The sequence below is a fragment of the Chaetodon auriga genome, chromosome 10 (genome assembly GCF_051107435.1).
Source record: "Chaetodon auriga isolate fChaAug3 chromosome 10, fChaAug3.hap1, whole genome shotgun sequence".
Classification (NCBI taxonomy): Eukaryota; Metazoa; Chordata; class Actinopteri; order Chaetodontiformes; family Chaetodontidae; genus Chaetodon; species Chaetodon auriga.
Window position 1 is genome coordinate 28,033,761 of NC_135083.1, and position 26,778 is coordinate 28,060,538.

General features: G+C 41.2%; 2 protein-coding genes and 1 long non-coding RNA gene across 3 annotated transcripts in view; 2 read left to right on the forward strand and 1 right to left on the reverse strand.

Annotated features, from left to right (window-relative positions):
• LOC143326776 (voltage-gated potassium channel subunit beta-2-like) overlaps nucleotides 1-26,778 on the reverse strand; it is a 168,111-nt gene that overhangs the window by 86,807 nt on the left and 54,526 nt on the right. The window contains exon 4 of the mRNA XM_076740655.1: nucleotides 2,491-2,528. Within this exon, the coding sequence (XP_076596770.1) occupies nucleotides 2,491-2,528 (38 nt within the window). The remainder of the gene's footprint in view (nucleotides 1-2,490; nucleotides 2,529-26,778) is intronic.
• Nucleotides 11,351-14,018, forward strand: LOC143327361 (uncharacterized). The gene is made up of 6 exons (XR_013077731.1): nucleotides 11,351-12,563; nucleotides 12,671-12,810; nucleotides 13,040-13,244; nucleotides 13,390-13,494; nucleotides 13,582-13,778; nucleotides 13,904-14,018. It is a non-coding gene; the product is annotated as an uncharacterized LOC143327361 (long non-coding RNA).
• On the forward strand, nucleotides 14,159-16,249 carry LOC143327360 (uncharacterized). The gene is made up of 3 exons (XM_076741656.1): nucleotides 14,159-14,793; nucleotides 14,896-15,008; nucleotides 15,897-16,249. The coding sequence occupies exons 1-3, from the start codon at nucleotides 14,172-14,174 to the stop codon at nucleotides 16,038-16,040; spliced, it is 879 nt and encodes a 292-aa protein (XP_076597771.1). The 5' UTR covers nucleotides 14,159-14,171; the 3' UTR covers nucleotides 16,041-16,249.

The window sequence follows — 26,778 nt, forward strand, 5'->3', positions numbered from 1 at the left end:
TGCTTCTCTGTAAAAATTAATAAGGACTTGACACAATAATTCCCAGGAAGATAAATATACACTACTCACTTGTCTTTCCTTTGTATTTTGGTTTTTGTTTGCCACAGTTACTGTAGGCCTCATTTAGGAGGGTCTTATTTTCTTTTTGTTTTGTGTGTGATTCAGGTAAGCGCTCATTTTTGAGAGTTCTCTTTTGGTTATGTTTATTTACATCTGCTTGTTTTTTTGTTACTTCCTTCCCCCTAGCGAGCTGGGTTGTAACAGGAGGCCTGGCCTGTGTGTGTCCACAATAAAGCCTGGTTTATGCTTCTGCGTCGCGTCGACGCCGTACCTACACCGTTGACGCAGACCCCTACGCGGACCCTACGCCGTAGCCTGATGTGCACCTCCTCGCGTCGATGCGTCGTGACGTGAACGTCGAGGACTGTGATTGGTCCGCTCAGAAAGTAATTTCCGGTTCAGTCGCAGCCCTATGGTCGCAGCACAACAACACCACCATTTTCAAAGTTTCTGTGGTGAGAGCTACAAGAAAAAATGGACCAAGCCGAAGAAAGAATTATCTAGGAGGTACGCAAGTACGACCACCGTCTCTGACTGGAAGAAAACCAAGGAATCCGACAAGAGCCCCCCGAAACCATACAAAGACACAACCACACCCCCCTAGCGGCTTGGCGGTGAATTGCGGAGCAATGCGTTCCCTCGACGCAGAACTATGAATGCTCAGTGATGGCGTCGGGTGTACACCGTAGGTACGGTGTCGCCGCGACACAGAAGCATAAACCAGGCTTAAGGTCAAGGGACCCCCACTCCCCCCATCCTGATCTGCTGCAGCCTTTACTGGTGCCCCATTCTGGTGCCCAGAATACCATCTGTTGGAGCAAACATATTTTTTGGGAGGAATATGCACACAAAGCCCTGCATTGTGCTGCCACCAACCTTCTTTCCAACATGCCTACGATTACCAGTCACCACTGTTACCTTGACACAGAGCTCATTCTTTTATTTGATGTTTTTGCTGTACAGGGCAGTGGGCCTGCCAGGATCTTGTAAGAAGTACTGCCTGCTATGAGAAGGTGGCTGACCGTCCTCTACCAAGTTGGCCAAAGAGTGTGGCTGTCCACCTTCCCCGGCAAGTTGACTCTTACACGTTAGCTCCCTGGTTTGTGGACCCATTCCCAGTGTCCACGGTAATCAATTCATTGGCTATTAGCCACAAGCTCTCTGGGCTCATCAGGATTCATCCTACCTTCTATGTGGCTTGTGCCAAGCTAGTCAAGGAGTATATAGCTGATGCATGGCTCCAGAGTTTGATTTACATTTGAAGGCCAGATTTGTTCTGGGATGTGCTGTCAGTTTCTATAGTGTGGTATGCACCTGAGCACATAGCCCTGTATAGCCAAAACAATGTTGACCACATAGTTCTGGTTGTGTACCATATGCCTCATAACAACATTAAACATTTGGGGGGGACCCATCATACTAGTTTGTATTTCATTCAGAGAGAGAGTAACAAGCAAGGCTGACTAACATCCTTTGAAAAGTGAACGTTAGTCTAGCATGCCAAAGGTTAGCACAAAATCTCCCACAATGCTTCTTTTTGTTCACACCTTTGGCAGCTCTCACACACTCAGCAAACGTGTGTACTCTAGTCAGATAAATTGATGTTGAGTCAGACTTGAGCTAGGAATCTGTTTACTTTTGAAAAGTAAAAGACTTGTAACTCAAATTTAACTGTGGTGTCATGTGTTGGCTGTCTGCATAGCCTCTTATTATTACATTTATATGTGATAATTATAGCTATACAGTTATGGTCACACAATGAACTACAAAATGCAGCATGTTTGACACAATAACTTTTCAAACTTTGTACAGTACATTGAGGCATTAATGATTTTTATGACTTTATCTAGTATTTAGACGTTAACTTAAACTTCAATGAGTTTAAGATTTAAAAGACAATGTTTGGAACAAATATATCTTAGGTCTTCAAAGAATTGCTTGTGACATGCAAAACAATGACGTTGTCCCTCCTCTGTTTTGCTAGGTACTAGGGCAAAAACCAGAGCACCAAGTTTACCTTTTTGACCAGATGATGGCACTGATAAAAAGTGGCAGCCACACGTTACTAGAATTCATCCTGTGGGGAATATGTGTACCTGTACCAAATTTCATTACTGGTCAACCAGTAGATAGACTTATCTAGTAGATAGATAAGTGGATATATATTGGTGTGAACCAAGCGGTGGACACTACCAGCATGGCTAAAAATGATGTGTGTATATTTACCACAAAGGTATATTGAGCTAAAACAATATTTTTCCAAATTGTTGCATCTCTGTTTTAGCTTGAGAAGCCTGTAATCAGTACACATCCCTCGTCAGTACACAGGCATGAATCCGTATATTTTACTATTCTGTCATTTTTAAACCCTTCTAAACTTTTAGTCAAGAATGCATGAGACTTTAAAAGTATACAAGTGTTCTCTCCTACCTCATCCGTTATTTGGCCTCCAAAGGTAACCCACGTGCCTGCACAAAAACAAAATTATTACACTGTGTGTGTATGTGTGTGTGTGTGTGTGTGTGTGTGTGTGTGTGTGTGGGTGTGTGTGTGCGTGTGCGTGTGTGTGTGTGTGTGTGTGTGTTGCAGCAGAACAATTTCTGGGATCCTTTTGGCGTGCTTTGATCACAGGACATGATTACATTTCTAAAAATAAATAAACAACAAGATTTAGATTACAGGGCTGTAGGTAATCTTTTGTATGAAAGGTATACCAGTACAGTATGGACAATTAGATATATGTTGGTACAGGGGACCAAGATGTAAAGTTAAAGAATAAGGGTAACAATTTGGGATCTTACAAAGAACTTACAAGAACATTTTTTAATTACTTACCTATTCTACCTATTACCTATTCCTACCTATTCTATTATTACAGGGTATGCATGATCAACTAAGAAATAATCTGGACATTTGGAAATAATAATAAGAATAAACACTGCCGTTATTACTTAACTACTGAGTACCAAAAACTGAGCAAAGATCTGAACATTTCAGGGAAGATGGAGGGATAACATCTGAAATATTTACTAAATCTGTTGTGATTTCTTTTCAAGATTAACTTATTGCCAACAAACAGGCAAACAACATTGTTCTGAACTTTTTATTTTCTTATATATTAAAATGAGCAATTATTGATACACATCTGGCATTTTATGGACACAAACACACACATATACATATATATAGTTTTGCTCATAATCCTTTACTAAAGGTACAAACTCTGTAAGCAGACATTTCTCTGTTTCTCACAGCCAAACTTTATTACAGTTGACAGATCACAATATAAATTATACAATTTTCTCTAAAGTATTTTGAAAGGGTATTATCAAACAGATAATCTGGACTTTGATTAACATTTTGAAGCATATTTCTGGTAACAATTATTTGATTAGTGAAAAATTATTCAATGTAAAAACTGGACAGCCCTCATTTTCATTTCATTATTTTTCGTACATATATATATATTATACAGATTACAGATTAAAAGTAACATTACAGATGTTAAAACTGCCCTGACGGTTTGAACCGGCTTGCATCTCAAACATAGCCGGTTCGTCAGCACATAAAAGATAGAATTACATTACAATACAAAATAAAAACACAAGTATGACAACAACAAAAAATAAACTGCTACACAGACATTACACAAGAGAGAACTTCAGTGGAGTCAGACAATATACATATGTGAGTTCAATCAGTAGGTGTAGGTATGACCTTCCATCAGATAGTGTTTACGATATGGGTTATCATTCTAATGAAATATGGGATCTCACTACAGATTTTAGGGTTAATGTGTGAATAAATGATTGCTGTCCATAGGTGACAGTAGCTGCAGATGCTTTGGTTACTGAACAGTATTTCAACTACAAAAGCAAGTTACTGTGTAAAATCAGTAATTCCACATTCAGTTATGTTGATGTGGTACAGGATAAAGTCTATTTCATGCAAATTTCTGCTTCATCATGGTATCTGATTCTGGTCTGACTTAACAAATGTGTACATAGAGGATAACATATGGGTGGCTACAGTAATCACTATGTTATTACTTTGATAGCTTTTCAACGTTTTTTCTAGGTGTCTTGTTTACCCAAAATAATTACCTTTTATCTTGTCTTTTATTTGTTTCCTGTCATACTTTTTTTCTCAAAAACATTTTCACAAATATATGGTACAGGTGTGAAATGTAGACAGGAAGTTTGTAGAATACACAATCAACTTCGGTTGAGGAAGATAATCCTGTCCATACACAATGGGGAGAAAATAAGAACGACGCAGAACAAAAAACATTATCTAACCCACCCAGCCCAGCCATCGTTACCAAGCCAGACTTTTACATAAAAGAATCAGCAGGACAAATAGACCAATCGTACTTCCTTCCTGGAGTGATACAGGTAGCAGGTAAAAAAAATAAAAAAAATAAAAAATAATAATAAAGTAAAATAAAATAAAGAAAAAAAAGATATCTATATCTATATCTATCTATCTATAGATAGATAGATATAGATATAGATATAAAAGGAAGGTATCAGAGAGAGGACCATTTATGCACTTGGTATTGCTGATGTAAAAACAAAGGACAAAGTATGAGTGAGGGATCCAATCCCTAGCTAGTTTGAAGGTTATGGAAATATTCCAGGAAGGGTCCCCACACTTTTTGAAACTTTTCTTTAGAGTTACAAAGTGAGTGATGTATTTTTTCAAGGTTTAAACAAGCCATAACATCTCTCAACCACTGAGCGTGGGTGGGCGGGGCAGCATCCCTCCACCTCAGCAATAATGCACATCTAGCCAAGAGACAGGCAAAAGACAGAGTTGGCCATTTGGCTTGGGTCAGGCGCACATCGACATCGTCTGTGGTGCCAAAAAGAGCAATCAGAGGGTTGGGTTCCATATCCAAGCCGACAATTAGGGATAACGTTTGGAAGACTTCCCTCCAGTATTTCTCAAAGCTAGGACATGTCCAGAACATGTGAATAAGTGAAGCCTCCCCTCTCTTACATTTGTCGCAACAGGGATCTACATCTGGATAATAGCGAGACAATTTTGATTTGGATATATGGGTCCTGTGCACAACTTTGAATTGCAACAAGCAGTGCCGGATGCAAAGAGAAGTTGAGTTAACGACAAAACCATGCACAGACTCGAGACCACAACATAACCAACTTAAAAATGGTGTCCCACATGTCCTCAGACAAGGTTAGATTCAGATCTCACTCCCATGCGATTTTAATGTTGTTGAGTGGGGCCTGCCTTATGCCTAGCAGTTAATTGTAGATAATGGAGATCAAACCCCTGCGTGATGGTTGTAAATTGAGAAGTGGATAGACAATATTCATATCAGGTGTCTGAGGGAAGTTTGGTATCTGACAGCGGAGGAAGTGTCTTATTTGTAGATACCTAAAAAAGTGAGACTTTGGGCGACTAAACTTTTCAGTCAGTTACTCAAATGTTACAAAACTAATGTCTATGAAGAGATCTCTGAAGCGCTCAATACCCAGTCTCCGCATGATGGGTCCAGTAAAGAGGGTTGAAAAAGATGGTTGGCAGAGATGGGACTCGAAAGGCAAAAATCGAGGAAGCCAAAATGTCTCCTGAACTGAGCCCACACTCTCAATGTGTGCCAGACCACTGGATTGTCTATGAGTTCATTTGGTGGGAGAGGGAGTGGAGATCCAAGAAGTGCTGGAATGGAAAAGTTTTTAGCAGAGCCCAACTCCATTGCCACCCATGAAGTGCCATATAAATAAACTTTATTTATTTATATGGCACTTTTCATACTTAAAAATCAACACAAAGTGCCTCACAGAGGCTAAAAACAACAGAGAAGAAAAGCCAGCCCTCCCGCCCCCATAACTACATACATAAAAAGCAACACAAAGTGCCTCACAGAGGTTAAAAACAACAAAGAGGAGAACCCAGCCCTCCCGCCCCCATAACTACATACAGAAACACACGCACAGACACGCACGCACACACACACCCGCACACACACCCATACGGACAAGATAAGTTGTAAGCCACCTTTGGGGGCCATCCACACTGAGAGGGCCCCCAGCTCATGACCGGGGGGCGCCGCCCGAGACCATCCCGACCCAGGCAGACAGGAGGCCCCACACCAAGGTGCAGAGGCCTCCAGCCATCCAGGCCAGAGCCGTCCCCTCAGCAGCGCCCCCAACAGTAGGCCAGGAGCAGCTCCCAGTGAGGGGGGCCCCTTGAGGAAACACTTAACCTAAAAACCAAGGACCCCCATGAGGAAACAAAGACTGACAAAATCGTAGAACAACATGACAAACTTATCGCAGACAGACAAAAAAAAAAAAAAAAAAAAAAGTTTTCAAGTGCACTAAAATTTCTTCTAACAGGACAAATCAAGGGCAGGTGTAAACATTCAGAGTTCCAGTTCCAGACCAGGTAAATTGTTCACATAAGTTATTGAAGGGTCCCAAGTTTTGTGGAATCTGTTGATGGAACCGTTGAGAGTACATCTGATCTTTTCCAGCTTTACATTTTGCATGACATCTCTAATCCAGTGATGGTGTGATGGAGGAGTAACAGCCCTCCATTTAAATAAAATCAAGCGTCTAGCTAATAAGGAGGAAAAGGCAATGACCCTCTGTAAATGAGCAGGGGGCGCAGATCCCGTTGCATCCGAGAACCAGCCAAAAACAGCAACCAAGGGAGAAGGTGAGATATCATAAGCATAAGCATTAGAGATAACTTCAAAAAAGGACGACCAGAAAGGAACAAGTTTCGGACAAGACCAGAACATATGATAAGTTGTGGCCGGGGTCTGTTTATATCTATCAAATAATGGGTCTACATTTGGAAATATTCTTGCAAATTTAGCTTTTGAGAAGTGTAGCCTATAACACTTTAAACTATATTAAAGCATGTCTGGAACATATGGAAGAAGAGTGGACTCTAGTAAGAGCCATATCCCACTCCTCATCTGACAACAGGACCCCAAAGTCACTTTCCCATTGTTCCTGAATATGTGAAATGGAGAGGTAGCGGCTATCCATGATGTGGGAATAAATAAATGATATTCTACTTTTATTCAGCGTGTTGACCCTTAATAGGGAATCCAAACAGGACAGAGAGGGAAGAGTAGGAAAATTGGCAAACTTTTTATGAGTAAAGTCTCTTATTTGCAAGTATTGGAAAAAAGAATTATTGGTCAGACCGAATTTTCTGGATAATTGTTCAAAGTTAGCAAAAGTATTATTGACATGCAGGTCTTCAATACTATGAATGCCCTTGTCATACCAAATTTTGTAGTCGTTGTCCTGTAAAGATGGTTGAAAAAGATGATTATGTATTGGTTATTGAACAGAAATATTCTGAATACCCAGATATCGTTTGAGCTGACTTACAATGCGTAGTGACTGAGTTACAAATATATTCCCCTCAATGTTGTTAACTAGTGATGGTAAGGGCGCACAAAGCAAGGCAGGGAGCGAGTGTGGACTGCTTGTAACCTTTTCAATCTGGAGCCATGCAGGGACATTATCATTCCAATCTTTTAACCACAGAGAGATTGCATTAAGATTTGCAGCCCAATAATATGTGCGCAAATTTGGAAGTGAAAGCCCACCAACACCTTTCAGTCTTTCCATAAATTATTTTCTTATGCGAGCTGACTTACTATTCCATATAAAGGAAAAGGAAACCATTTGATTAAATGCCTTGAAAAAAGATTGTGGTATCAAAACAGGTAGCACTTGAAATAAATATAGAAACTTTGGTGCAATATTCGTCTTTACAGAATTTGTCCTACCGATAAGAGACACTGGCAAAATAGACCATCGTTTAACATCTTGTTTGCACTGTTCTAACAGAGGAGTGAGGTTACTTTTAAATAGACTGTAATAAGATTTGGTGACTTTTACACCCAGATATGTAAAAGACTCAGCTGATAATTTAAATGGCGGGTTGGGATGTCCTCCAGCATCACCATCAATAGGGAAATATTCACTTCTATTGAGATTTAGTTTATACCCAGATATGTTTCCAAATTCCTGTAAGACTCTAAGGATTTCAGGGATAGATATGATTGGGTTGGTGACATATAATAACAAATAGCGAAACAGTGTAAATTAAGCCAGCACGTGAGATACCTTGTATACTACTGTTACATCTAAGAGCTATGGCAAGAGGCTCTATAGCTAGAATAAAAAGCAGTGGACTCACTGGATCCCCTTGTTTTGTTCCTCTGTGAAGAGGAAAATACTGTTGGTATAAACTGAGGCAATTGGATCAGTGTAAATGAGCTTGATAAGTCGAATGAAGTTAGGGCCAAAACCAAACTTGCTAAGTGTATAAAAAAGATAATCCCACTCGACTCGATCAAACGCCTTTTTGGCATCAAGTGATATTACTGCTTCTGGAGATGAGGTGTTAGATTTAGTATAAATGATACTGAACAGTCGTCTCAGGTTAAAATAAGAATGTCTGCCCTGGACAATCCCAGTCTGGTCCTTCGAAATGATATGGGGAAGGATTGTTTCAAGCTGGAGTGCAATGGCCTTTGAAAACACTTTACCATCACAGTTTGTCAGATTGGTCTGTAAGATGAACAAGCTCGAGAGTCCTTATTCTTCTTTAATAACAGTGTAATTGATGCCTGGCGGAGAGTAGGCAGAAGAATATTATTCTCCAATGCTTCCATATAAATTGTAAGAAGAAGAGGTGCAAGTTTATCCTTGAATTTTTTATAAAAATCGGATGGAAACCCATCTGGGCCGGGGGCTTTTCCACTCTGAAGGGACATTATTGCATTGTTAATTTCCTCCAGGGTCAGGGTTTGTTCCAATCGTTCTTTTGAGTCAGAGTCAATTATAGGAATATTCAAATTAGAAAAAAAAGCGTCAAAATGGTCGTGATCAGGCGTTGAATCTGAAGAGTATGTTACGGCCGGCTCGTAGGCCGCAACAAATAAGGGAGATGCAAACGGGCGGCTCCAAAAATTAACAAAAGTTTATTAAATAATGCAAACAAGGAAAAATGCTATGGGGTGTGGGAATCAGTGTCAGTGGTACGTGAGGGTGCATGGGTGTGTTGTAATAGTATGTGGTGCATGTTGTCAGTGCGAAACCAAAAGACAATAACTCAAAAATGAGTAGGCAGCATGGCGTGGTGAAGACCGACGAGAGCGTGGCAGCAGCCCGCTGCTGCTGCTGCTGTGATTGACGAGCACGAACCCCCCCGTGGACTGAGCAGGTGGGGTTAAGTAACCTGGGAACACTGGCCAGGTGTTCCCAGTTACTTAATGTCCTCCTAGCTCCACCCAGTTGAGTACCTGCAAGACAGAGCACACACACAGTATCCTCAAAGGACTAAGGCCCTGGGGCCGTCACAAGTATAATTTAGAATAAAATTCTTTAAAGCAGCCGTTAATGGCATTATGATTCTCTGTTGAGGAGCCATCGGGTAGCATAATTCGTGAAATAATACGGAAAGCTGCTTTTTGACGAAGTTGACTAGCTAATAATTTGGAAGATTTGTCCCCCTCTTCATAGAACCTACTGCGGGATTTAAGAATGAGCCTCTCTGCTTGATTGGTAGTTAAGAGATCAATTTCAGTTTGTAAGAGTCATGAGTAGCTGGAGGCCAAGATGGCGCCGGAGGGGAAGATAATCTGCCGCAGATCTGCCAGGGGAAGATCTTGGGGAAGTGACGTCACAAATGGGCGCGCCTATACTTGCTATACTGCAACAAATTATATTGTTATAGATTTGAGACAAGCTGGGGTGAACATGTGGCACAGAAGCTGCTGGGGCTCCTGTGGTGTTAACACTGCTAAGTGTGACTTCGTATGTAAGTTTATTGCTTAATTTGTGTAAGTATAGTGTTGTTGTTTTTCTTACAATGCAATATCTGTTTTAATCAATATTAAATATTTTGCTTCACAGCATGTCTCAGTGCAGAACCTTTCAAAAGGTCCTGTAACTTTGTCCCTGTGCCAGACATGTTGCCACAAGTACCATTGCCCTTTCTGCCATCCATCAGTTTTTCAGCCCTGTGAGAGCTATAACCGTGTTTGGGATCACATAGAGTCACATAGAGTAAAAGCAGTCCGGCATAAAGGTGAGCAATTTCTTGGTTTAGTCTTTATTTGCAGTTGCATAATAGTAATAGGTTATTTCCTAATGTGTTACAGTTAGAAAACTCACTTCACAAATCAAAATGCTCTCATGCCTCCAAAACACGCGCAATTTAACTTAATTATTGTCGAATATGATTGTTATTCATTGACCTTTTCAGAATAACTTATTGTTCCTGCTTGGAATGTGAGACACATTGTCTAATATATTTGTGGAGTGTTCAAACATTCTTTCAGGAACACTAATGCTATTTTCTTCTTTGTTTCAGAATTCACAATATTCATTTGTCATTTAGAGTGCCGCAAACAAAGACATTTCCACTGCCCGTACTGCCCCAAGACGTTGCTCAACAGAAAAGAGTTTTTGCAACACAGTAATAATTGAATGTAATTGTGTTTCATTGATCTTTTCAGAATAACTTATTACTGAGAGTATGTCTGCTTAAAGAGGTTGTGTAGCCATGCATTTTATAGATGGATGGATATTACATATTGAATTAGTCTACTTTCAAATTTATTTATTTTTTTTTTGGGGGGGGGGGTTCCTTAAACCATTTTTTTGTGTTTTGTTTGCTTGCCTGTCGACGCTGTTTCAAAGCTTTTGCTTGGAATCTGAGACAAATTGTGTAAATTGTGTAATTGTGTCAAACATTTTTCAGAAATACTAATGCTGTTTTTGTCTTAATTTCAGAATTCATCCGTTGCAACTTGGAGTGCCGCAAACGGAAACATTTCCACTGTCTACACTGCCCCAAGACATTAATAAACCGAGCTGAGTTTTTGCAACACCTAAGAAAATGTGAGAAATCTGGGAGAACAACTCTGACCACGACACCAGTGACCCCATGCACCCCAGTGTCCCCAGGCTCAACACCACCAACCCAGGGCGTACCACCACCAGCGACTCCAGGCACCCCACCACCACCAACGACTCCAGGTGCTCCACCACCACCACCAACGACTCCAGGCGCTCCACCACCACCACCACCAGCGACTCCAGGCACCCCACCACCACCAGCGACTCCAGGCGCTCCACCACCACCACCAGCGACTCCAGGCGCTCCACCACCACCACCACCAGCGACTCCAGCCGCTCCACCACCACCACCACCAGCGACTCCAGGCGCTCCACCACCACCACCACCACCAGCGACTCCAGGCACCCCACCACCACCACCACCAGCGACTCCAGGCACCCCACCACCACCACCAGCGACTTCAGGCGCACCAGCAGTGACCCCAGACACTGCAGCAGCAGACACCCCTGGCCAACCATCTGCGACCCTATTCACCAGCACCACAATGTCTCCAGGCACAACAGCAGCAACACCAGGCACTCATGTGTTTCTAGCTAAAGTACCCCAGCCACCATTGAGCCAGTCTATTTATAAGGAGCATATCAAATGTCCCAACTGTGGTTTGTGGCTTTACAAAAAAAATCTGAGAAGGCACATCTTAAAGAAGCACACCTCAACTATCAATGACATCACAGCTGCTGGCCATCTACGTAGTCAGTGCATTGACCAAGAGAATGGAGTGTTTGCAGTGGCAAAGTCTTTCCGGGGAACTTGTTTTCCCATCCATGCCATCAAGAAAACATGGGGTAATACACACAGAATCATTTGTGAAATGGATGAATGCAACACAATGGCAGACTTTAAGAGAATTAGTGGTCTTAAATCTAGCATGTGTCCTCATCTACGTTCAATAGAGTATTGCACATCAGATGCAATGAAAGAAGACCTGCGGGCTGATTTGTTGGAAGAGATGGTAGAAAACAAATGGTTTGGCCAAGAAAAGAGAGAGAAGTGCCTGAAACTGCAGGAAGAGGCCAACATACATGGAACCACCCTTGCTGCTTTTGTGGATCTTAATTTTTCAGTCCATAACTACCTCCTCTCCGTTTTTGAACCAAAATGTAAATACTACAGTAGATTAGGAAGGGTGATGGTATGGTACAACTCACAAAGAAACACATGGCATTGTCCATGTTGCAAGGGTCGGGTCTCTTGCATCCACAAGTGTGTAGCCAAGTGGTATCTTTTTCAAACTAAAAGAGATCTGTTCAGCACAAAGAACCCAGAAGAAGATGACCCACATGCTGGGCTTTCACCAGTATCGGACGACGAATCTTTTGAGAATCAGTCCCACATCCCAGTCTATCCACCAGTAAACCAGGAACTTGGGAAGATGGTCCACTACATCTATAAATATAAAAGACTACCAGCTGTGTTGCCAGAGAATGTTACAAAGCATATTTCGGAAAGAGAACTCCTCCCTACAGAACTGTTTCCTAAAGAGACTTTCTGTGCATATTGTCCTGGGTCCATAACACTACTTGAGCCAATAAAGATCACAGGCAAAGCAAGGATTCTCACTTTGACGTCTGTAATTGAGGGTTTGTATAGCTTTGTATGGATTGTCATAACATTCGTAATATAGCCGTGTCAACACTGATGAATTGTCTTGGCTTCCTATGTAATATACCTACTACATTCTTTGCAGAGATATCCACCTTCTGTAGAAGATGTCCACAGTGCAACCTCATATACCGTTACCAGGAATGGAGAGACGGTTTGCACAACTACAATGATCACATCATCATCAGCTTGCAGCTGTGTTTATTTCTTCGAAGCTCTATCGAGGTATGAATTTAAATTCATTTTGTATTGTTTTAAACAAACAAAGCCAGAATGATAAAGGCAGCTGTGTTTGACACTTAAAGCCTAGCATCCCTTCTCTGCAGATCTACAACCTCACATCTTGCAACATTACACGTTATACATTTTTAGTGCTGGATCAATGCCCAGCATTGTCTGAGGCTGTAGTTTTCTGTGTCATTTAATACAGATAATTCATTTGCATGCTTTACAGACACACACTGCAGTTGGCAGAGTGGTTGAGAGCCTGGAAAAAACTACAGGAGTGAAGTATCCGTGCAGTACAGAGGTGTTTCAGGGATATCTCCACTTTGAGGCCCTTACGGATCACAACTACTCATATTCATGCCATAAATGTGGCTCATATCCACCTGTTGTGATCATGGATCTTCATAGAAAGTCAGTATTTAACATGCCAGGTTGGTATTGCCATTCTTTCAATTATGTATTAACAGGTGGCATGGCTTTCGTTGTGAATGAAATGACAACATTTGTGGTACTCTATGCACGAATGGAAAGTATATATTCTAATGTGAAATATACTGCTTTAATATCTTCTCACAGTGAGTGACATCGAGAACCCCCCAGAACACTTTGATGGAGAGGTTAATCTTGACGAATTCTGGGAGTCTGTGTCTTTGGAGAGAATTGCCAGTGGATTGATTTTGTGTAAGTATATGAATTATTCACTGCAGTAGTCTGTCTATGCACAGTAGCAAAGTAAACATCAAGTGACTAGACGTTGTTTTCATTAAGGAGACGGTGAAAACCCATTCAAAGTCAAGCCGGACTATTATCGTTGGGCCCCATTCATCGGTGCTAAAACACGAAAATCCACAACAGTGCTCAATACAGAGTGGAAAAAGGTTCCTGTGGCAGGCAGTCAGCATGCAGATGTATTACACGAGGAAGTGACAGAGGATAGGCTCACCAACGAACTGATGAAGCAAAAGGTACTTTTGTGGGCAATATTTTAAAGCTGCAATCTGCCACTCTTTCATTACACCTGTTGTGATGGTGTGTATTGAGGCAACACAATATATAATTATTATTAATTCACTATGAAATCAATCAACAGGTGGAAAGCATCAGAAAACTGGCCAAGGAGTGTGGTCTTGATGCAAAGGGCTCAAAACTTGACCTAGTGTTGAAACTTAGGCATGAAATGCAGACAAGATCAGCATACGACAAGATTTTTCTTGGGGAGCATCAGGTAACTTTGAATGGACATTCTGAACTAATACAGTAGGAAAGAAATGTTAACTTTCCATATATGTTGAGTACATAGCACTTAATATTAATGCACCCCTTTTTTTATTTTCCTCCTAGGAGGTTGGGCAGTCATAATGTGCCCGTGTTCAGTGGTTTACAGCATAAAGTTCCTGTTGAGAGCCGAGTCTCCACGAGATTATACAGACCTCTTGCTTTCTTGGAAGCATATCCCAAATGTCTGTATCTATGACTTTGCTCGAGGCCTTGCCACCCATGCCAATCTGCGGAACCCGGAAAATGTCCTCTTCACTCCCCATGAGGGACGTCTGTTGGAGCCTACAGCTGATAACATCAGGCTTGCAAAGGAGGGGCACGTGAAAGTTGACTTGCCTTGGTTGAAAGAAAAAAAACAGCTTCCAGATACTGGTGGCCATCCTCTGACAGGGTCGTCAGAGCACTACGTCCTCTATGACAAATTCCATGAAGACAACACCAAAGATGCAAGTGATGTCCTCCGTAGAATAGAGCTGGTGCCACAGTTGGCAGGTTGGGTAAATTCACAGGCAGCAGAGCAACTCTTCTCAGACATGAAGAAGAACAACTACTTCCTCAATGTGATGACCCCATCAGCTCACATCATTTTAATGCGGAACATTCTCCACCATTATAATACATCTGTCAACAAAAGATTTGAGAAGATGTACAGGACTCTCACTATGGACATCACACTTAATATGAATGGACAGGCTGTAATGGGTAACATTGTCATGTTTCTAAAATTTCAATATTCCTGTCTGGGTCTGTAATGCACAACATTTCACCGTATGTTTGACCCTTTTGTATTTGTGTGTGCACTAGGATCACCTGAAAACCTGTGTGGGGAGCACTGTGAGAGGAGGACAAAGGCATCACTTCTGAGGCCCTGCAGAGAAACATGGACCCTCCCAGGACATCCACTACAGGAGGAACTGGTAACTATGGTTGTAAACTATCATGACTGTCATCCATTCCCTTGTTCAAAGGTGACGGTAGCACATATCCAGTAGATCGCTGGTGCTGGACATATCGAAAAACTGTTTGAAATAATTCCATTTGGCACAACATGTTTGAAATAATTCTATTTGGCACGGCAGTTTATGTCTGACATGGTTTACTTAGTGTAAATACATGGTTTAGCCGGAAGCTTTTCCTTCATCAGGCTATTATGTTTGGCTGAAAACGTTATACCATGTATTAACACTATCTTGGAGATAAGCTGTTATACATTTACATTTATTAAACACTAGCAGTACAGCATATACACAAGTAATGTTCAAATGATAGCACAAAAAGCCAGGGACTTACAGTGTGGTCCTGTGTATTCAATTCATAGACGATACTAATCATAATCACAGTGTGAACAAAGTCATGAGCAAAAGTATATGTACAGCAGTGTGCAGGGCTATTTGTCTAGGTCCTGTTAAATTTTAATCGTGTGCACTTTCATTGAGGTTTTGAATGACTATTGCCACACTTTGATACGTTGCGGTAGGGCGTTACAAATTTTGGTATCAGAGTTGAATATATTATGTGCCATGTTTATGTTGAATTTGGGGTGCATGAGATCAGTGGAGGTGCCTCTGGTGTTTCTCAATTCAGTGAAGTAGTTGGGTACAGGGGCACTGATTCTGAGTATCTTGAAGACCAGGCAGTACTGACCTCTACCGTGAGCCATCTCACTCTACCAAAGTGAGCAGGGGCTATTAGGCTAATCTGTATCTTCTTGAGAGGTCTGTAGTTGTGGTTTTAGTGTTAACCCTGCTATCAGGATTTGTTAACTACATTATAATCTATAACACTTGCTTGCTGCAACATTCTAGATTGACTACATTTTGGATGACAGTAAGCCGGCAGAAGAGCTGATCATCAAAGACGGCCACACATGCCTCACGCGGGACAACATGCAAACCCTGGGCCAACAGAGGGAAATGGACTCGATGGTATGTGCAGGTCTTGGGCAATAGCACCCAGCTGCAGACCCGCAGACGGTCGTGGCGTGTGAGGAGTGTGGTGAGTGAGGAGTGGCTCGTGAGCGAGTGTGTCAAGTAAAAAACACATCAAAAGCACCGGCCAGGTTTCCGGTGAGCTTCAAAGTAAAGTAAGGGTTTGGTTTCCGGCTTTTATCAGATCCCTTCAAAATAAAATAAAATAAACGAATAAATAAAAAAAAAAAAGAAAAAAAAAAAGAAAAATCTGTTGCGCATTGTGTGTTTTTTTACGTCTGCGGAGCTGCAGCTGGGTGCCTCTCGTCTTGGGTTGAGAAAATGGCAATTACTGATTGATTGATTTGAAAATATTTTATAGAACTGTGTTTGTGTGTGTGGTTTTTACAGGTGGGAAATGCGTGTCTCCGAGTTCTCAAGAAAGCCATAGAGCAGCAGGTACTGTACAGTAAGTCTTTAAAGTAACATATGTTGATAGGCTGCAGTACTCATTTGAAATCTTTATTCTACAGGGGAAAACTATTAAAGTGGTGGATCTGCATGTCCCACCTACTTGGCTCCCACCTACCAACTGTGACCCACTCTTAACCTTCTCAGTAAGTTTTAATTGCTGTTGGAACATGCAACATTTATTACAGTCAAGAGTTACAGTCAATTTAATCAATACATGCCTTTATTAGGTGACAGACTCTAATAAGGATCTTGTGATCGTCCCACTGTGGACCCCAGGGCACTATCTACTGTGTGTAAGTGTACATTTCTTTGAAGCATAATGCATATGAACTGAAGAGCAACCTGGATAGGCATTTCCCTAATTATGTTTTTGACTAACATGTTGTGATGTTTTCAGTTTGGATTTCTACCCCTGTTATGTTTGTCATTTATAATGTTCACTTTAACATGCATGTTCTCTTATGGCAAAGATACATGTGTTCTACAGGTAATGAAGCCTGCCGCGAAAGAGATAGTCTTTCTGGACTCAAAATACAGGGAGAGAATACAAGGCTTCGGAAATCAGGCTTATCGAAGTCTACTAAGGTTAACATAGGGAGACTGGATTTTTGGAGGTCACGTTCCTATGACCTGACCATGTTGAAGCTGCAATCAAAGAGTTATTTAAAAGACTTAATTTAACTAATCTGTATCATAGATCACGTTATGCCTACTGCTGGACCTTTAGTACTGTAAAGCGGGCTTAAATAAGCAATATAAATTTAATGGATTGCAGCTTTAACAACTGATTCTTAAAATCATGGCCATGTTCAGTTGTGCCTTTTTGCATGTGTTCCCATGTCGGCCAGGTTGTCTGGCCAAGTGGATTTGCATGACAGCTTTTTGAACATTGTCTTTTTTCCCCCAGTCATGTTCCTGACTATTCAGCGTTCTACATCTGGTGGTGGTGGTTTCTTTTTTTTTTTTTCTTTTTTTTTATTCTTCTGTTGTGTACCTTCTGAAGGCCAAAGACTGATGATGTCCTTTGTATTATCAGAGGCGTTGCACAACATCTTGCGCCAGGAAACTGGACGGAGAGCAGTGCCTTGGATTTACAGGTAACAGTAGTTGTAATATTTTATTTGACATCCTGTATTTAATGTCCCTTTTCTCCTTTGAATCAACATTATTTGACTTATTCCAACAGGGTGTTCCTTACCAATCTCATGGTGTAGACTGTGGCGTCTTCATGCTCATGGTGAGATGTTACTCAGATCTTGCTAACCAAAAACATGTAAAATGTAAATATCACAACATTGTTTTATGTCCACTTACAGTATGCTTGGTACATCACTGTTGGTGCTGAGATGGACTTCACTGTTGTAAGTGCAACTTGAAAATCAGAAGTGCACATTAGCTTAAAGGGATATTTCACTTTCAAAAAATGTTTTGTTAATTTTATCATCTGCTCAGGCTTTTGGGGGAACCCGGGACAGTTTTTGAGTTGCTTGATTCAGTGATATTCATTTGATCAGACACGCCCCCTTCCTATACAAACCCATTGTAACTTCAAACTCCATTTTAACCATGATAGATTCAATGAAAACACTTGTTCTTTTTTCTGGTGACTCATACTGCCCTCCTAATACGTGAGCAGGCCATGTTTTTTTGATAACTTTTTTTAAATTTATTTTTAATAATTCTTTGGGAAAATGAAAAATATAAAATACAATAAAAAAAGATTGAAAATAATAAATGAATGGAAAAATTTATCCAAAAAACATGGCCTGCTCATGTATTAGGAGGGCCATATGAGTGAACAGAAAAAAATTATGGGTGTTTTCACTGAATCTATCATGGTTAAAATGGAGTTTGAAGCCACAACGGGTTTGTATAAGAAGGGGGCGTGTCTGATCAAATGAATATAAAATATCTAAACTGAATCAAGCAACTCAAAAACTTTCCTGGGTTTTCCCAAAAGCCTGAGTAGATGATAAAATGACCAAAGGTTTTTTTGAAAGTGAAATATCCCGTTAAGTGAAAAATAAAAAGGTTTGCGTATAATGTGTGTTATAACATGATTTCTTTATTATGCATTTACTTCAGCATGACATGGTTGGAATAAGGAGGTGGTGGTGTGCAACCTTGGTGGAGAACTTCCAACTTGAGGGGTACCAACATAATTTATATTAAATCACAAAGTAAAAGCAAAGGAATGTGGTATGTTGACTTTTGATTATATTGTGTTATCTGACATTGTAGTTATGGAAGAAGGTTTGCCCACTTCACTCCAGAAGGGCAAGCAACTCTGTCTCTCAATGTCCCACCTGTCTTCAGAATCAGCAGGAAGAGGAGGCATCAGAGCATCACCATGGTGAATTGTCATCACACAAGACACCGACCCTCTCACATTGACTACTTTCCGCCCATCTTCAAGATTAAACTATGTCATTACTATACTTTCAAGCTATTCTGATGACCTCTTGAAAAAGTTTAATTCTGTTGCCTAAAACGTTGGGATCGAAAATTCAAACACATTCGTGTCACAGGTCCTATGGCATGGTAGGCTATTTCACCTGAATGAACTCAAATGGTTTGACTGAGCTATTCTATATTTGATGTTTCCAATATTTTATATACTACTTTATATATTATATAATACTTTATCAAGTTCAAATAGCCTATGAACACTTACTCCGGTCATATGACCAGTGATATATGGTGGATGTATTTTTATGTTTGCAACATTCTAGGCTACGAAGAATGGAACTTTTTACAATAGATCTAAAGTATAATGACATAGTTTGATGTTGGAAATGCATAGATTTCCCCTTTCGTAAGCAGTCTTAATTGGTCGTGCTTATATTGAGTTACCTTAAACCTCATCAAGTGTGGCATTAGTCTTAAATTATATCTGCATTAATAATTATAGTACGTTCTATATTGCATTGTAAAATTTAAAACAAATCCTCTGCATTGCTAACTCCTACCACATAGTTATAACAGCTGTATTGTTTTAATGTCAGACACCAGGAGATGTCTGTGACGAGCACAGCTATGCAAAGAAGGGGAGACAGGCTGACGCTGTACTGTGGGTTAGTGCTTAAGATCAATTACACTTTCACATACTCCAAGTTGTACACACATCAATCATTTAGTCAGCCATAGTTTGGCTGTGATATTGTGTAATTACTTTTTTATGTTCCCCAAAAGGCACCTGGCACACCGATTTTTAAGGTAAAGTGTAAGAATTGAAAGAATCAATGTTTATTTGCAATCAATGTTTATCCAACTGGTAGTTTTATTTTTGGTTTGCCCTTTAGCTTCCACCTGAGATCCTGGAGGAGGTGCTGCTTGAAGTAGTGCTCCAGGAAGGAGACATGGCCTATTTACGTCTCGCACTCACCTGCAGGGCCTTTCGAGACATCACTGGAAATCCTTCCTTTAGGAAGAGGGCTCATTTTGCCTGGCTTGATGGTAATTGCTATTATGTGACTAAATAACCTTTATTACAAAGTGTATTTGCTTTCATACACCATAATAGTTTTTCTTTTGTTTTTGGAACAGGTGAGGTGAACTGGAAGAACTATCCAGCTGTATGCAAGGAGGAGTCCAGGGTGCCCTTTGCCATATTGAATTGCCAAGAGTGTGGCATACAATTTAAAGACTGTGTTGGCTTCACTGGGAATGGGAAGCGTGGGGAGTACCCAAGATATTATTCAGACGGCATCCCTGGTGTGTGTGCTTTCTGCCAATATTAAAAGTTGAAAGAAACATGGCCTCTATTTCAGTGTGAATTTGTTATTGATCAGTCATTTGCTGATGCAACTTTATCATGTCAAAGAAACTGCATACAAGATTTCTGTTCAAATGCTTGACAGATATTACACACTTTGACTTTTTTTCATTTTTGGTGAATGGTTGCATTGTGAGCTGGTAGATTGAAATAGCCATAGAATATAGAATAGAATACTCCTTTATTGTCATTGTAACCAGTACAACGAAATTAAAAAGTGCAGAACAGTCAGTGCAAAATAAATAATAAAAATAATAAACAATAACAATATATAACAATAACAATAAGTAAATACTCAGTCAAACATATCTTTCCTTGAAGCATTTAGGATGGTTATTGCTGTCGGATAAAAACTGTTTTTGAGTCTGTTCTTGATTTGATTGTCCTGTAACATCTGCCTGACGGCAAAAGATCAAACAAGCATAGCAAGCATAACATAACAAGCATAGATAATCTAAGTGGTTAAACTTAGTGAAGTTGTGTTGGGGAATTCAAAATATTAGCAAATGACTCTGAGGCACCCCTGGACTGGCATCAAGGCACCCACCATGGGAAACCCTGCTCTAAAGTAGGCAAACATCCAATGCAATGCTCAGTACAGTCAGTACAAAGAACTTGGAACAGTTTTAACTTTCATACAGAATGGTAATTTTCCCCGAGTATTTCCCATTTATTTCCCCCTTACTACACTAAGTGTGTTTGTCTAATATGTAGCACCGGTGCCGCTATTCCAAAGCCCGCCCTGCCTCATGCCCTCAGGTAAAACATTTGTGATGGGTTGATCATGTTGAGATAGTCATTTTAAAAGTAGATCTCACGTCACAAAACCCCTGTCTTAGGGTCTCCCATTAATGAAATGGATTGTTGTGAAACTTCATTATTATTATTATTATTATTATTATTATTATTATTATTATTATTATTATTACCTTTAGATTATTTTCTTATTAATGGTTAATACTTTATTTACATTGGATGAATGTCTGCTGTGTGTGACCCATTAAACAAGACCAATACATTTATTTTATTTCTATTATTTTTTTTTATTCAATTACAAAGATGTATTTGTGTGCAAAATCGTATGAATTACAGCATTCACACATTGTAAGCCACAAATTGTAAGCTAAATATACAGAAATAAGGATAATAAATTGTGGAACTGATAGTATTATCAGCTGTAAAGGATATAAATCCACAATTGAAAATGATAATAGTCATAATAAATGATGTCAACATATTATAACGTAGAATTAATTGTTTGACAGATAAAACATGAATAAAATTATCTTTACAGCTTGTGCACAAGGCAAAGAATACCATCACAGCTTTCTTGTTAAACTGATAAAAATATGTATTAAGTATAATTAATTGTTTAAATTACATTTGAAAGATAAAACAAGGCAAAAAATACCATCACATTTGCACAAATAATACTATCGCAGCTCGGTTTCATCCGCATACGCCTACTTGTGACGTCACTTCCCCAAGATCTTCCCCTGGCAGATCTGCGGCAGATTATCTTCCCCTCCGGCGCCATCTTGGCCTCCAGCTACCTATACTTGGTTTGTAAGCCTACTCTCTTCTTAATCAAATCAGGGGTCGAAGAACCAGATAAGATAGCTTCTCAGTGTTCCTATACTTCATTTTTTTAATATGAGCGGAACGAGAAATAATCTGTCCCCTGAGATACGCCTTAAGTGTTTCCCAGAGTGTTGAGGCTGAGATGCCATCAGTCCTATTTGTCTGCAGAAAGAAATCTATTTGTTCTGTAATGAACTTCACAAAGTCTGAATCAGCCAGCAGGAGTGTGTCAAGCTGCCATGTCCGTTTTTTCCCCTGGGTCAGAAGAGTTACCTTAATGCTCACAGGGGCATGATCAGATATAATAATTGGGTCATATTTACACTCTGTGATGACATTGAGCAAATAGGGATCAACCAAAAAAAAATCTATCCTGGAAAATGAATTATGTACACTAGAGTACTGTACTTAGTATGCGCTTCAACAAAGTTTAAATAGTTACGAGGTCCAAAATGAATAAATTTAATAACTTTCTGCGGGAGCTGTGGAAAACACGTCTACTCACTACGCATGCTGCATGGAGGAGTATCGATTTTTAGCAAAGCCCGTTTGGTCTTCAGATATGACGGATGGCAAGATGTTCTCCAATCTTCGGGCCAGAACTTTAGCCAAAATTTTAACATCAACATTTAATGAAGAGATTGGCCTATATGAAGAGCACTACATCTTTTTTTGTAATAAGAGTGATACATGCTTCATAAAATGATGTCGGAAGCTTGCCCTGCTTGAATGAGTCAGACAGCACTGTGCTTAGCTGCGGTGAGAGTAGTGAGGAAAACGCCTTAAAAATTCCATGGGAAACCCATCGGGCCCTGAGATTTTCCTGACTGCAGCGAGGAAATAGCAACTTCTATCTCCTCTTTTGTTATGGGTGCATCTAATTTCATTTTACTGTCTGGGGGGAGTGTGGGAATAGTTAGTTGGTTCAAAAAATTATCCATTAATTTAGCATTATTCAAGAATTTAGAGGTCTAGAGTTGAGAATAGTAATTCCTGAATGTGTCATTAATCCTTGCATGATCTGAAGTAACGTTACCATCCTCCATTTTAATATTCGTAATATGCCCCTTTGCTTTGAGTCCTCTCAGCTGATTAGCTAATAATTTCCCTGATTTCTCACCATGGATATAGAACAAACTCTTACTTCTCGAGAGGTGGCGTTCAATGGGATGAGTCGAGGCCAAATCAAATTTGGTTTGAAACTAAGTGTATCCAGGGAGATATTCATCTGAAAGAAAAAGGATATATGTTCTTCCATAAATTTCACAAAATCGTTGTCTGACAGGAGAGTTGAATTAAAGCGCCAGTGTTTTTTTTAAGGTCAGGTAGCGCCAGAAATAATACAAGAGGGGCAGGATCTGATATCACTATGCCCTGATAAGCACAGGAACGCGCCAATGGTATCAGTTCATTGTCAATGAGAAAGTAATCAATCCTAGTGAAGGTATGGTGGACGTGCGAAAAAAAGGAGTACTCTCTCTTATTTGGATGGAGGAAACACCACACATCAGAGACACCAAAATCAGATAGAAATGACTGGATGAATGAGGCAGACCTACTAACTGAGCCTGGATTGGGAGAGGAAAGGTTCAGCATGGGATCTAACCAGCAGCTAAAATCCCCCCCCAAATATAAGCGAGTATGAGCTCAGATCCGGGAGAGAAGAAAAAAAGCGTTCAAAAATCCCACATCGTCTACATTTGGAGCATAAATGTTGGCGAGCACCATCTTTGTATTATATAACTTCCCTGAGACAATGATAAAACGGCCGTTAGCATCTGATATAACACTGTGATGCACAAAAGTGATGTTTTGGTCAACCAGGATTGAAACCCACCCGGCTTTTGCTTGGAATGAGGAATGGAAGTGCTGCGCCGCCCACCATGACATCAGGCGAGTACTATCAGAACCGCGAATGTGTGTCTCTTGCAAAAAAAAAAACAAAAACAAATGCTGCATTAAATTGTTTTATATGTGAAAATACCCTCCTCCTCTTAACAGGGTGATTTAAACCCTTGACATTCCAGCTAACAAAGTTTAATGACCTATACACTGTCTTTAACTAAAGGTGTAGGATAAGTACAAATGATGTCAAAACTCCAGGAACATAAAAGACATAATAAACCAAAAATGAGCCGTGCATGGCTTATGTAGGCTAATAAACCAATACTGGCATTGGAGAAACCACCCCTTGCCCACCCACCCCACAACAAGACAGCTGCCAAAGAACATAGCAACAAGCTCTCCAAGACCCCCATTTTTAACTCCCCAAAAAATCTTCCTGTCACTTGAACCCAATATCTTCAACTCCTTATTTTAATGTTAAAGTGCACTCAACACTCCTAGCTCCACATATTCTGGAAGTACAAACAGAGAAAAAAAACTTTCCTTTTAAATCTCTTACATATTGTTGGCACTATAAAGTCATATAATAAAATAAAAATGAGATATGTTGCTTCAAAGATAAGCATAGGCTCTGGCAGGTTGTCCTCACACCAGAATGTAACAGTTCACTGAGTTAAAGGCTGGGGGACATACTCACGTACCTGCAGCCAGGGTCAGTGTGGTACTAATGGTTCAGTAAGCTCCCCCATAGCAGATCGTATACGGCGGCGGCCAGAGTAAAGGGTAGCACATTACCGGTTGTAAACCACCAGGCAGTCATCAAGTAGTCATTAACGGTGGTGAAGATGAAGGAGGAAGGCCGTTGATGTATCTCCGCGCCTCATCGGTCGAGCGTAGCCACTTCTTATCTCCGTCGGGAAGTGTGATGCGGAGCCGTGCGGGATATAGGAGAGAACGAGAACAGCCCTCCGTTGTAGAGATCCGCCATAACTTCCCTGTACTCGGCTCGCTGGCTCAAAACCTCTGGGCTGTAGTCTTCAACAACACCAACTTGATGGCCGCGGTAATTCAGTTTCCCTCTAAGGCGGGCCTCACGGATCAGGAGGTCCTTGACCTGATAGCGGTGCAGATGGACGATGACGGGATGCGGTCTCTGTCCGGGGGCCGGTTTTGCTGTTAGCGAGCGGTGGGCTCTGTCGATCGGCGGAGATGGAAGCATCTCTTTTCCAAAAACCTCGCACAGCAAATCAGAGAAAAAAGCTCAAGGACGCCCACCTTCAATAGACTCCGCCAGACCCAGGATGCGAATATTCTGTCTTCTGCTGCGACCCTCTAGGTCAACGACTTTAGCCGTTAGTTTGGAGTTGCTGTCCGGCAGGCTGGAACACACATTTTCTAGCTCACTGACACGCTGGCTCAGGTCCTCCGCGGCGAGCTCAAGAGACGAAAGACGCTGGCCATGCTCGTCAACTGCGGAGCAGATCTGGTCGAAATTGCTTTCCAGCTGGTTGAAGGAAGTTTTAAAGTCAGCAGCCAACGCCTGTCTGTGCTGATCAGGTAGCTCAGAGATAGCCTCCATGGTTAAACTGGTGGTTTGGTCGTCTTTTTTCCCTGACTTGCAGCGGTGTGAAGTCATTTTGAAACAATCGTAGTTTAACGAAAAGGAAATTGTTCAATATGAATTACTCAATTTGCAAAATAATCAGAATCAGAATCAGAAAAAGCTTTATTGCCAAGAATGCTTTTACACATACGAGGAATTTTTTCTGGTGAAATTGGTGCATGACACATCTACTAAAATATGACACATCTACTAAAATAAGAGCATAAAAAATAACAATTTAAATATATATACACAAGTCTGTTATTGTTAGAAACACAGTTCTGTTTTTCAGAAAGAGTTCCAAGTTGAGCGTTAATGTAACGCATAGAGTTATATTTATATCACTCAATGTGACAGAATGAGTCCGAGGTGGAATGTGAAGAGTGTCAGGGGGGGTTCCGGGCCTTGTTGGTAAGGCTGACAGCAGACGGGAAAAAACTGTTCTTGTGGCGTGAGGTTTTGGTCCTGATGGACCGCAGCCTCCTGCCAGAGGGGAGTGGCTCAAAGAGTTTGTGTCCGGGGTGAGAGGGATCAGCCACAATCTTTTCTGCACGCCTCAGGGTCCTGGAGGCGTACAGGTCCTGAAGAGATGGTAGATTGCAGCCAATCACCTTCTCTGCAGACCGAATGACACGCTGCAGTCTGCCCTTGTCCTTGGCGGTGGCAGCAGCGTACCAGATGGTGATGGAGGAGGTGAGGATGGACTCGATGATGGCTGTGTAGAAGTGCACCATCATTGTCTTTGGCAGGCTGAATTTCTTCAGCTGCCGTAGGAAGTACATCCTCTGCTGTGCTTACCTGATGAGGGAGCTGATGTTCGGCTCCCACTTGAGGTCCTGGGAGATGATAGTTCCCAGGAAGCGGAAAGACTCCACAGTGTCAATAGTGGAGTCACAGAGGGTGATGGGGGTGGGTGAGGCTGAGTTCTTCCTGTAGTCCACAACCATCTTCCACTGTCTTTAGAGCATTTAGCTCCAGGTTGTTCTGATTGCACCAGGTCACCAGATGGTCAACCTCCCACCTGTAGGCGGACTCGTCGCCATCAGAGATGAGTCCGATGAGGGTGGTGTCGTCCGCAAACTTCAGGAGCTTGACAGACTGGTGACTGGAGGTGCAGCTGTTCGTGTACAGGGAGAAGAGCAGAGGAGAAAGAACACAGCCCTGGGGGGATCCGGTGCTGATGGTCTTAGCGTCGGAGAGGTGTTTCCCCAGCTTCACGCACTGTTTCCTGTCAGACAGGAAGTCTGTGATCCACCTGCAGGTGGAGTCAGGCACGCTCAGCTGGGAGAGCTTCTCCTGAAGCAGAGTTGGGACGATGGTGTTGAAGGCAGAACTGAAATCCACAAACAGGATCCTAGCGTAGGTTCCTGCGGAGTCCAGGTGCTGGAGGATGAAGTGGAGGGCCAAGTTGACTGCATCGTCTACAGACCTGTTGGCTCTGTAGGCAAACTGCAGGGGGTCCAGGAGAGGGTCAGTGATGTCTCTGATGTGTGAGAGCACAA